This window comes from Eulemur rufifrons, chromosome 4 (assembly GCF_041146395.1).
Source record: "Eulemur rufifrons isolate Redbay chromosome 4, OSU_ERuf_1, whole genome shotgun sequence".
NCBI lineage: Eukaryota > Metazoa > Chordata > Mammalia > Primates > Lemuridae > Eulemur > Eulemur rufifrons.
In genome coordinates, this window is record NC_090986.1 from 13,934,835 (window position 1) to 13,946,980 (window position 12,146).

General features: G+C 36.9%; 1 protein-coding gene across 2 annotated transcripts; it reads left to right on the plus strand.

Annotated features, from left to right (window-relative positions):
- Positions 1-2,495: 2,495 nt before the first annotated feature.
- LIG4 (DNA ligase 4) lies at positions 2,496-9,881 on the plus strand. 2 transcript variants are annotated; one of them, XM_069467035.1, is made up of 2 exons: positions 2,496-2,518; positions 6,011-9,881. In XM_069467035.1, exon 2 carries the CDS (start codon positions 6,039-6,041, stop codon positions 8,772-8,774), a length of 2,736 nt encoding a protein of 911 aa, XP_069323136.1. In that variant the 5' UTR covers positions 2,496-2,518; positions 6,011-6,038; the 3' UTR covers positions 8,775-9,881. The 2 variants fall into 2 exon arrangements, with proteins under 2 accessions (XP_069323136.1, XP_069323138.1); XM_069467037.1 differs by lacking the exon at positions 2,496-2,518 and adding an exon at positions 2,615-2,834.
- The last annotated feature ends 2,265 nt before the right edge of the window (positions 9,882-12,146 follow it).

Consider the following 12,146-nt stretch of genomic DNA (forward strand, 5'->3'; position numbering starts at 1 on the left):
GAACCTTGTACAATTTAAAGAGCCCTTTTAAAGAGAAAGAATTATCTTTCGCAAATTTTACAAAAGTGCACGACCATGGGAACATATTGTCAGGGCCCTTCCCAAGGCCTTGAAAGTACCCATACAAATGGGCCCTTGATCCTTGGACATTATTAGCCTCGCTGTCAACCCTCTCCTGCCCCCCCACCCCCCGCGCTCCGTGCACCAAATTGTACTGAATTGTTTGTTTACCGATGTGTGCCTCCCCCTCCCCTGGGCATTTCCTAGTCTATATACCCTATTTTATATACAAGCTATTTCATACGTTTTTGTTGTTTGTTTTTTAATATATGTATCCTGCTGTTAAGAGTAGGTAGTCAAATATGAGCAAGGGAGGAGAGAGGGGAGAAGTTAGTAATCGTGATTGGAGCCAACAGCCAAATCTGTGGTCTTCTCCAGGTAACAGCAGGAACTGCCGCAAACACCAGGATTGCCCAGCATTGGCGCATGCGCAGGTGCAGGAGCCGCGTCACCTCTAGTAACCTTTTCCTTATTAGACCGTAATTATAATTAATTAGCATTGCGGAAAACGGGGAAATTAGGGGTAGGGACCAAGAAGGCCGACAGGAAAGCGAGCAAATGAGATAAAGGCTCAACCAAGAGAAAAGGATCGAACAATACAAACACTGACCATCTCGCCTTCCCTGACCCCAGAAAATAAAAGGTAGCTAACATTCCCGACAGCTGCTCTTTTCAAGCCTGCCCGCTCTCTTAATTGGAGAGTATTTTCGTTTTAATAAACTTGCCACTATCAGTGGCTTGACTTCGTGTGCGTGTCCTTAAATTCTTTTCTGTGACGTTAGCAAGAACATTCTACGCGGGTGACAATGGTAGGAGACGGAGAGCTTCAGGTCAAAGACGGACTCTTGATTCATAGTTTCCCATTGTTGATTACCTAATAAGGACCAAGAACTAATTAGACTATTTACATAAATGAACCAATAATCACAGCAACTCTAGAAGATATTGAGTAGAAAAACCCTTGATTCTCTTTACTAAGCAGCTAAAATTACATGATAAAATGAAGCCTGGGCTTTGAATCAATTTGGAGTTTGTCTAGAATCATAATTGATGGTTCCTCTCGTATCGCTAATACAAAGTCCAGTCTCTGACACTGTAGGAGCTCAGTAAATGTTTAACAAGATACAAATGTATACAGACAAGTCCGCCCCTGTAACTTAACACTATTGAGGAGTCTCTAAACTAAGATAATTAAGTTAAACAGAAGGGAATTACTCACAAAACAGTATCATGTGACTTTACTACATTGCAGAGGATTTCAGAGAAATATTCAGGTAATTTAGGTGAATTAGACATGCAAAGAAAATAACTGAATGTTCCTAGACTAGTAGGAGGCTTTGGGTCTACCTCCAGTACAAAGTAGCACTGCAAATTAAATGTGTCAGTTTTGTAAAATGAGGTTTTTGTACATTAGACAACCTCTAAGGGCACTCACAGCTCTAAAATTTCTCAGAGCCCACTGCAGCAAAATTTCACTTTCAACTTAAATCAACAATGAAATTTTATCCTACAAGGAAATAATTCTAAATGTTATTTCTCTCATTTCATAGATAACTTATCACTTCTCCACCGTGGAAAAGGACACACCACAGCACAATTTCAGAGGAAATTAACAGCTCCTGGAGCATAAGAACCGGGTTTGTTTCCATCTCTCAGTCTTGACTATCTAGCACAGTTACTACATCATAGTAGATGCTCGATAAAGGTTTGTCAAAATAACTTTAGTTTGAATCCCTGAGAAGAGTCCATAGTTTATTTCTGGGCATATAACTTTATTTCCGTATTAAGAATTATGTTTTATGAATTATGTATTATTTACGTATTAAGAGACAAGAACTCAGATCACAGTTGCCAACATCATGAAAAAACAAATAACTTTAGATAGTTTTGCAAAAGCCTATTTTTCTATCTAAATGAAACAGCAGACGTTTTGGGTGGGCGGATGTCCTCTTCTCTCCTGGGCACTTTCACAACCAACGAGTGAAATGAGCGTAGCACTGTTTTACGTGCAGATAACGAGAACTCCGAGAGGCTGTCACTTGCTAAGGAGGGCTCAGGGTCTTGGTATTCAGCCAATGTACAAAGTGAGCTTGCTCAACGACAAAATCCACTCCTGTGTCTGGGGCAACTGCTTGCAAAGAGCACCTGCTGCTGAGGCTAAAAGGAGCTGAGTTTAGTCACAGCTGTAGCCAGGTTCCCTCCGCGGTCTCCCCTCCGCGGTCTCCCCTCCGCGGTCTCCCCTCCGCGGTCTCGCCTCCGCAGCTCCGAGGGCGGGGAGTGGGGGCCTTCCCACTGCTCAGCCCAGCGTGGCCGCGCCTGCGCGCAAATTCCCGTGACGTCACGGCCTCCGGGCCCCTCAGGTCACTACTGCGCCGGCGCGGCCAGCAGCTGGCGGAACCGGCTTCCTTTTCCTCCAGGTGCTGACGGTTTGGCTGCTAAGCCTCTGGTTTGAGGGCAGGTGGGTATTGTGTTCGGCGGCTTGTGAGGGAGATGTGCGGCGGCAGGTGGGTGTGTGTGAAGGCCGGTGGTGGGGGGCGGCGGCAGAGTTCACAGCGCTGGCGACTGCCGTTATTAGAAACCTGATTTCTTGAGTGAAGGCTTACTATCTATACCCGGACCCTGGAACGTGGGACAAGAGGACGACAGTTTCTCCCATTTTTGACTCTATGGAACTGCGTTGCCTGCTTTACTGGGGTACGTTCTGATTCTGACGACAACCTCGCAAGAAACTATCAAGATCCCATTTTACAGATGGGACCCTCAGGCTGAGAGAGGTAACAGGGTTTGCCTGAGGCTAGATATTTACTCGGACTCCGTTAAGGGGGTAGGCGTTGAGGCAGGGGATGATGTAAACCCTTCGAGATTTTGCAAGCGTGTACAGGGGCCATTGAAGTGGAAGAGACTGTAGGAAATTACTTTCTCTTCTTACAGTTTGTCTTTCATTAACTTTCAGGATTCTAGAGCCCTTCTTGCCTTTCGTACCGACGATTTTTTCCGCTGAGATTCTCTCTAAATGTCAGTAAGTGCTGTGGAAGGTAGGCAGCTGTGAACCCTCTGGGTCACAGGGAAACACAAGTTGTCAAGTGTTGCGTGAAGGAAACTTAAGTTGTACTAGACACTTTCTTTTTTTCCCTGCAATAAAATAGCACTTAATCATCTTCCATATTCACTGAATAAAACCTCCTAGTTTGTTTTGTTGTGTCACTTCAGGATAATATGGGCCGCAGCTGACTGGATGATGAGTAATTTTTGTGTACTAATTACTCCCATTCATTCCCTTGAAAGCTTTGTTTATCACTGTTTAAGAGTGTAGCAGCCTCCACTTCTTCTTTCCTTCTTATCTGCTTAGGATTTTGCAGTATTTAAATTTTAAATGTTGCTTGGATCAGTAAGCATTATAATACTAAAATTATCAAGGACTTACTACTATGTTAAGCATCTTATGTAGATTATCTGATTTTATCCTCATTGCAATTTCTACATAGTTTTTAATTCCATTTTACACTTAAGAAAACTGAAGCCTGGACATATTAAGTAATTGCCCAGTGTTACATAGCTCTGAAATGTTAGAGTCCATATTTGAACTCAGATTAGTCCTAACCACAAACCTCTTTGTTTGTCTTACTGCAAATGGAAAGCATCAGCTAAAACCTCAGAATTCAAAAAATAAAATTATGGAACATGTAAAAAGTAGCATAAGTCCTAATCTTCAACTTCTTTTACAATTGTAATGAGCAAAAATATTTATGTATATTCATTTTATAGTAATTTTGGAATATTTGCTATCTGTGTAGCCATTTAGGATATGTGGCTATCCGTACCATTACCTAAATTTTATCATTCTAAAGTAATTTGAGTTTTTGCCTGGGATTTTTTTGAGGGAAACTTTGAGACCATATAGAATCTACAGATATATCTATAGAAACTATATACCAATACATAGTTAAACATTCAAAGAAGTATTTGTTAACATACTTTATTTGCTGAGTGAATTACTGAACAGAGTTGTAAATTTATATATAACCTAATGTACCCCATGTTTTGAGGGATAGGTCAGTGAACATATATAACCAGGCGGCACGGTCAGTTATGCAAACCAGATACAGGGAGAGGAAGCAGTTACTACGTTCAAAGATGAAAGTGTTCTGTCATGGGTTTATGCTTTGATCTAACGTAGTAGAAGTTGAGTTTCCCTTGTCAGAAATTATACTGAGAAGTGCAGCTTTTTCTTTGTAGGCCACCAAATGGCTGTTGTGAACCATTGCCAGTGCAGTCAGAGCTGCTGAATATTTTTAATCAAATTGAGTCCCACCAGCCATGTCAGGGTGGGTGGCTGGGTCTGTGTATGTATGTGTGTAAACAGCCCATGGCCTTCCCTAGTGTGCTTTTCCAGGAATCAACTCTGTGTTCAGTAATTCATTCAGCAAACAAACCTACTATGTATCTGCCACTAGTGGCACAAATTAAAACACAATTTCTGGACTCTAGAGACTGACAGTTTAGTAAATGTGGTATCATATTAGCCATTTGATTTATTTTACTGGATACTAAGTGATAATGTAGCTTGTATTTGTGTGTGTGTGTGTGTCTCGTTTGCTGGGTTGGGGAATCTCATGGTCTCTGCACTATAATAGATCTCCCCACTTCCAGCTAAGCTTCCCTGACTCTACTGTCTGGGCTACCTGTTCATGTGCCAGGAGATGTCTGAAACCACAAGAGAAAACATGGTTTATATTCCTGGAGCACATGTTTTACTTAAAGTCTTTTTTGGAAAAGTTATTTTAATGTTATGTAGTTTAAACCATATCAAAATAACTCTGATATACATTCCAATAGAACTTGTATCATTATTTAAAACTTCAAAGATATTTCATACTTATAACTATTTTATTAATAGGAAATATTTTAGACCCCATCCCAGCAAGGTACCCATTATTTTCTTCTCTTACTTTAGATGATACTTCAGTGAAATGTCTCAGGACCTTTTACTTATGTTTTATTTTGTTAAAGCACTTAGCATTTTATTATAATTAGTTCCCATTACATCTTTTTTTTTTAATGGAATGTATGTTATTTTAAAGCAGAAACATACTGTATTTGCCCATAGCACAGTGCCTAGCTCATATGTTGTCACTGAGTACTTGGGAAATAACTGGCTTGGGAATATGAACAAAAAGAAGTGTACTAATAAATTTATATTTATAGAATGGTAGGTAATTGTGGTAAAATAGGTAGGTAAAGTGAGGATTTTATGAAGAAGATATTGTGAATTGGGTTTTGAATGTTGGCGTGATTTGGCCTAGCTAGCAGGAAAGAAGTGGAAGTAAACATAGACTAGGCTTTGTTTGGCTGGAAGAGGCAATTACCTGTTTTTATTTTTGTCAAGGGCCCTATCTATGATTGGGATTTCAAATTTCTAGAAAGTCAAATTTCAGTTCATTGGGCAAGTGAATTGTTAAAAACGTCTATTTTAGGAAGTTTGTTTCTGGTGCTGTGTGGTAGTTTGACAGAGAAAGAAGAGACATACAGTAAAGGAACTTTCCTTAGTAGCTCAGAAGTGAAGTGAATTGAGCCTGATTTGTTTCTCTGTCCGAATTACCAGCGATATTCTTTTGCATTATATACTAAATATAAATAGGTAAGCTATAGAATAGTTAAAGGAAAGTTGGAATTTAGGGAAAAATATAATTAAAATGATTTTTCAGTATTATAAATGTAGGAAATGGGGCTGGTGATAATTTTGATAATAAATTCTAATTAGGAATTGAAGTAAAATAGTTGTTAAATGTAGAGGTTGAAAAGATGTATCATTTATCATATTGATCTGTTTTCATTTAGGAGTATTAGTAAACATTTATTATGATCCAAGTGATCTCTATAAGGTCTTTACATTAAATATTTAGTTGAATTTTATCTTTTACTTAAAGTGATTCTTTTTTTGCTTTACCAGTTAAACGAGAGGATTCACCATCGCTTTTATGGCTGCCTCACAATCTTCGCAAACTGTTGCATCTCACGTTCCTTTTGCAGATTTATGTTCAACTTTAGAACGAATACAGAAAAGTAAAGGACGTGCAGAAAAAATCAGACCCTTCAGGGAATTTTTAGATTCTTGGAGAAAATTTCATGATGCCCTTCATAAGAACCAAAAAGATGTCACAGACTCTTTTTATCCAGCAATGAGACTAATTCTTCCTCAGCTAGAAAGAGAGAGAATGGCCTATGGAATCAAAGAAACTATGCTTGCTAAGCTTTATATTGAATTGCTTAATTTACCTAGAGAAGGAAAAGATGCCCTTAAACTTTTAAATTACAGAACACCTACTGGAACTCGTGGAGATGCTGGAGACTTTGCAATGATTGCATACTTTGTGTTGAGGCCAAGGTGTTTAAAGAAAGGAAGTTTAACTATAAAGCAGGTAAATGACCTTTTAGACTCTGTTGCCAGCAATAATTCTGCTAAAAGAAAAGACCTAATAAAGAAGAGTCTTCTTCAACTTATAACTCAAAGTTCAGCACTTGAGCAAAAGTGGCTTATACGGATGATCATAAAGGATTTAAAGCTTGGTGTTAGTCAGCAAACTATACTTTCTGTTTTCCATGATGATGCTGTTGAGTTGCATAATGTCACCACAGATCTGGAAAAAGTCTGTAGGCAACTTCATGATCCTTCTGTAGGACTCAGTGATATTTCTATCACTTTATTTTCTGCCTTTAAACCAATGCTAGCTGCTATAGCAGATATTGAGCATATCGAGAAGGACATGAAACACCAGAGTTTCTACATCGAAACCAAACTAGATGGTGAGCGGATGCAAATGCACAAAGATGGGACTGAATATAAATACTTCTCCAGAAATGGATATAATTATACTGATCAGTTTGGTGCTTCTCCGGATGAGGGTTCTCTTTCCCCATTCATTCATAATGCATTCAAAACAGATATACAAGTCTGTATTCTTGATGGTGAGATGATGGCCTATAACCCTAATACGCAAACTTTTATGCAAAAGGGGATTAAGTTTGATATTAAAAGAATGGTAGAAGATTCTGAACTACAAACATGTTATTGTGTTTTTGATGTATTGATGGTTAATAATAAAAAACTAGGACATGAGACCCTGAGAAAGAGGTATGAGATTCTTAGTAGTATTTTTATGCCAATACCAGGTAGAATTGAAATAGTTCAAAAAACACAAGCTCATACTAAGAATGAAGTAATTGATGCATTGAATGAAGCAATTGATAAAAGGGAAGAGGGCATCATGATAAAACATCCTCTGTCCATTTACAAGCCAGACAAAAGAGGTGAAGGATGGTTAAAAATTAAACCAGAGTATGTCAGTGAACTAATGGATGAATTGGACATCTTAATTGTTGGAGGCTATTGGGGTAAAGGTTCACGGGGTGGAATGATGTCTCATTTTTTGTGTGCAGTAGCAGAGAAGCCCCCTCTTGGTGAAAAGCCATCTGTGTTTCATACTCTCTCTCGTGTTGGCTCTGGTTACACCATGAAAGAACTGTATGATCTGGGTTTGAAATTGGCCAAACATTGGAAGCCTTTTCATAAAAAAGCTCCACCAAGTAGCATTTTATTTGGAACAGAGAAGCCAGAAGTGTACATCGAACCTTGTAACTCTGTCATCGTTCAGATTAAGGCAGCAGAGATTGTCCCCAGTGACATGTATAAAACTGGCTGCACATTGCGTTTTCCAAGAATTGAAAAGATAAGAGATGACAAGGAGTGGCATGAATGCATGACTCTGGATGACTTAGAGCAACTTAGAGGGAAAGCATCTGGAAAGCTGGCGTCTAAACATTTTTATGTAGGTGTAGATGATGAACCACAGGAAAAAAAGCGGAAAGCTGCCCCAAAGATGAAGAAAGTTATTGGAATTATTGAACACTTAAAAGCACCTAATCTTTCTAATATAAACAAAGTTTCTAATATATTTGAAGATGTCGAGTTTTGTGTTATGAGTGGAACAGCCAGCCATCCAAAGACTGACCTGGAGAATAGAATTGCAGAATTTGGAGGTTATATAGTACAAAATCCAGGCCCAGACACGTACTGCATAATTGCAGGGTCTGAGAACATCAGGGTGAGAAACATAATTTCTTCAGGTGAACATGATGTTGTCAAGCCTGCGTGGCTTTTAGAGTGTTTTAAGGCCAAAAGCTGTGTGCCATGGCAGCCTCGCTTTATGATTCATATGTGTCCATCAACAAAAAAACATTTTGCCCGTGAATATGATTGCTATGGTGATAGTTATTTTGTTGATACAGATTTGAACCAACTGAAGGAAGTATTCTCAGGAATTAAAAATTCTAATGAACAGACTCCTGAAGAAATGTCTTCTGTGATTGCTGATTTAGAATATCGGTATTCCTGGGACCACTCTCCCCTCAGTATGTTTCGACGCCACACCATTTATTTGGACTTGTATACTGTTATTAATGATTTGAGTACCAAAACTGAGGGAACAAGATTAGCTATTAAAGCCTTGGAGCTTCAATTTCATGGAGCAAAAGTAGTTTCTTATTTAGCTGAAGGAGTGTCTCATGTTATCATTGGGGAAGATCGTAGTCGAGTTGCAAATTTTAAAGCTTTTAGAAGAAATTTTAAGAGAAAGTTTAAAATCCTAAAAGAAGATTGGGTAACTGATTCAATAGACAAATGTGAATTACAGGAGGAAAATCAATATTTGATTTAAAGCTGGTTTTCCTAGTGAAAAAGGCCTCTGGTCTGGCAGACTCATTGCAGCAGATGGTAATGATAAAATAGTAAGCTACATTTTATTTTTGTCTCTTAAAATTTATGCTTAAAAAGTATTATTAGATATAGGAATTTTAACTTTTTAAATTATAAATAATAATTTTAACTTTGAAGATTGAAAAATAGTGAATAGCCCAAAGCCAAGAAAGAAAAAATTCTCTTAGTAGTGTAGTATTTGATGATTTTTATAATCAAGATGAAATAAACAGTTTAAAGAAGATGTGTCTGTATAATATCCATATAGAAATCTAGAATTTTGACTCAGGTATTAAATACATTTAGAAACTTCTAAACTCATTAAAGGGATTGAACTAAACAGTATCTTCTGAAGTTAAGTAAAAAATTTAATGTTTTTTATCTAATAAAAGCATTGCAAGAAAAAAGGATAGAATTGTTATAATTGGACTTGTAAGAATATATCTTTTTATGTCAAGGCTAAAATGCCTCTTTTAAATATAAAATGTAAAAAAAATTATTTTTTAAGTTTAAGGTCAAACGCATTAAAACCTTGTCAATGATGTTGTTAGCTAAATTAGGGAAGATGAATGAGACTTAATGATCTAAAAACTTAAAATTGAATTGGTTTGATTAAAAATAAATCTTGCAATTTTTAAAGTAAGCCCACATCTAATTTTTTGTCTGAAACAGAACATGTTTTAAAGAAAGTATCTTTATGTGAATTTCTACTCCAGTATAAATAGCATTCACAAAAGTGATATTGCTAGCTATAATCATTGAGTTGGTGTCCACATTGCATGCATGCTGTAACTTACACTGAAGAGAAGTAAATTGCTCTGACTTTTTAAAATGACTTTTATAATTAGGTTACTTAAAGTCAATGTGTATAGTATATGTTATGTCTGGATTTATATACCAAGCTTTGTAATACAGCTTGGTATATTTTCATCACCATATTCAAACTTGGCATGTGAGATATGTGTAGATTATTTGAAAGTAATTGGAAACTTTATCCAAACAGTGGAGCAATTGTATATGATTTTTATTATATCCCTTAATTTAAATAAAATATTAAATATAATTAAAATACTCCCTTATGTTCTACTACTTTATTTTAAAACAATTCACAGTAGTTATTTCAATAAATGATTTTATGGTGTCAATACAACTTTTGACTGGTTGGAATCAGATCTCTTTTTAAGGTCCTTTTAATTTCACATTACTGAATGAGCATTATTAAAAGTTTTAAGTGTATATTTTTATATCCATTGAGAAAAATTACAACTACAGGAAAGTGTAGTGGGGGAAAAAGTCTGTAATCTTACTACCAAAGATAATAACATTTACGATTTTAGTTTATCAATGGTAAGGAAAGTATAAAATAAATACTTTAACAAATATGCATAATGCAAACTATAATGCTTTATTTAATCAGCTGTTCTCAATGAATTGTGAAAATATTTACATGTCATTAAAATATACCTAATCATTTTTAATTACTGAACAATATTCCACTGAAATATCCTGCAATGTATTTAGCTAGCCCATTGTTCAAATTTTGAGGTTATTTCAACATGTCACCCCCACCTTTTTTTCTTTTGCTATTAAGCATTGTAGTAAATCTTTTACATTGTCTGTGTATACTAGTCCTATTAATTTCTTAGGATACATTCCTAGAAGTGAAAGTACTGGTTCAAAATTATGTATTTTTCAGTGACTTTTGATATGAGTTGATAAATCCTGGCAAAATGTTTTTTAAAAATTCTTCTCATTTTCCTCATCTCTAGATGTTGTAGAGTTCAGTTGCTCAGTGCTGGACCTATTTTCTATTTTTATTCACACTGTAGGTGTTCTCCTCCTTTTACATGGCTTTAAACTTACTGATAATTGCCACATTTATTTGGCCCTGATTTCTTTTCAGAACTACCGTTCATCGATCCATATGATGTCTCCACATGAAGGCCAAGGGGCTCTCAAACTTAATGTGTCTATAACTATTCTAAGAAGTTTTATTATAGAGAAATTAAAACATGCAAAAGGGAATAGTATAATGAACCTATATGTGCACATCACCCAATTTCAACAATTATTGATGATCAATCTTTAATATTTACATGTCTCCAGATTATTTGGAAGTAATCCTAGATCACATAATTTCATCTGCAAATTTTTCATAATAGAACCCTTGATTTCTCAAACAGACATGGTTTCTTCCAGTATTTCCCTCCTCACTAGTGCATCTATTCAGCCAGCTGCTCAAGCTAAGAACCACAGTCATCCTAGGCTCCATCTGTTCTCATACCTTCAATACATGGCAAATCTTGTTAGATAGAGCTTCCAAATGTGTTTGGAGTACGACCTTTCACAACCCTTAGCAGTAGCCATCTGTGCCGCTCTTACTGGGTTGTTTCAGTGGTCTCCTTGATGGCCTACCTCCTTGTGTTCTTACTTTACCACTCTCTGTTTTCCAAAACATTTTTACTTTTAAGGTTGCAAGTCAGATTGTGTTACTCCCTTGGTCAAAAAACTTGAACATGGTCCATTGTGCATGGCCCTGCATTACCTTTCTTTGGTTAGTATTCCAACTTCATTTCCTACCACTTACCCACTTCGCTTGCCACACTCTAGCCAACACAGGCCTGTTTGCTTTTCCTTTGAACCTCATTTAGGTCTCCCCTCATATTTACCCCACTTGCACCCCTACCACTTTCTTTTTACTCTGCTTTATTTTTTCCAAGGCACTGCATTTCCTACCTCTTTGTTTCCTATCATTAGCATGGAATAGAATACAATGAATAAACTTGGTCAACTATTATATTTATGGAATAAATATTTGGAAGCAAACTGAAAAACATACTTTGCTTTTATTCTCCAAAGCCATGGATCCTTGCCAGAATGCAAGATTTACTGAGAACTTTTCCACCTTCTGTATCTCTGATGACCTAGAACTGTCCTCAAATAGTTCATTCATTTCTTCAGGCTGAGGGCACCTTCTTTGAAAGTCAGGTAGCCAGAGTAGCTGCTTCATACTTGTGCTTTGCCTGGGACCTGAGTGAACAGGGTTGCTTTGGACCCTTGGAATCCTGACTTTTGGAGAAATATGTTGTGTTTAACTTAACGTCTAATAGAGAATTCTTTCAGCACTAGAGCTATTCTGTAAATACCTACAGTATTCACTTTCAACTGGTGTAATAAGTTCTTATTCTCTATAATAATCATTTGGGTAAAAAGGTGAATAAGACAATCCCTGCCCTCAGGGGACTCACAGTGTACTGAAAGATAAAGATAATTAGAATACAAAGATAAATGTGTCCTAGTTAAAGAATAAGAGATTGCACTGGAAAGCCATATG